The 568-nt window shown below is 73.4% G+C and overlaps 1 protein-coding gene across 1 annotated transcript in view; it reads left to right on the forward strand.

The window, feature by feature from the left end:
* Window positions 1–116: 116 nt before the first annotated feature.
* The window catches only part of MNEG_6891 (WD repeat-containing protein 62), a gene marked incomplete at both ends in the record, with an annotated part of 12,751 nt that continues 12,299 nt past the window's right edge, over window positions 117–568 (forward strand). Inside the window, 2 exons of the mRNA XM_014044635.1 lie at window positions 117–143; window positions 316–529. Coding sequence (XP_013900089.1) covers window positions 117–143; window positions 316–529 — 241 coding nt within the window. The remainder of the gene's footprint in view (window positions 144–315; window positions 530–568) is intronic.

The raw sequence follows: 568 nt of genomic DNA on the forward strand, positions 1-568 counted from the left end.
GGGCGGGGGTGGACCCGGGGGCGCTGAGGCAGGACGTTTTTCCTGATGCGGTCGGCTGCACGTTCGACGCGGACGGGCGGCGGCTGGCGGTGGTGTACCGCGACAGGGCGCTGGTCATGTGGGACGTGGCGAAGCCCGCGGCGGTGAGTGGGAGTCATGGCACAGGCGTCGGTCGCGCAATCAGCCACGCGACTCGACAACCAGCCGGCCCTCTGGACGGCATCAGCAAGGGGTCCATGCAATGCTTTCACGCCAGGCCCCGAGCGCGAGAGAACGCATGCGCTGCCCCAACTCCCCTGATTCGGTTGATGGCAGGCCGAGCGCCTGTTTGCACTGGCGGCGCATTGCGACGGCATCTGGGACCTGGCCATGCTGCCCGCGGCCACGGGCTTGAGTGCGGGCGGCGGCCGCACGGCCGGGACGGGGGCGGGGGCGCAGGCCGCGCCGCGCGCGGTGACCTGCTCTTCGGACGGCAGCGTGCGGCTGTGGAACCTGCGGCCCGACGCGCAGGGCGGCAGGACGCTCGCAGGTGGGCGTCGGGGGCCGTCAGTGCGGCCGCTGCGGCGGG

Source organism: Monoraphidium neglectum (genome assembly GCF_000611645.1).
Source record: "Monoraphidium neglectum strain SAG 48.87 unplaced genomic scaffold scaffold01168, whole genome shotgun sequence".
NCBI classification, from domain to species: Eukaryota; Viridiplantae; Chlorophyta; class Chlorophyceae; order Sphaeropleales; family Selenastraceae; genus Monoraphidium; species Monoraphidium neglectum.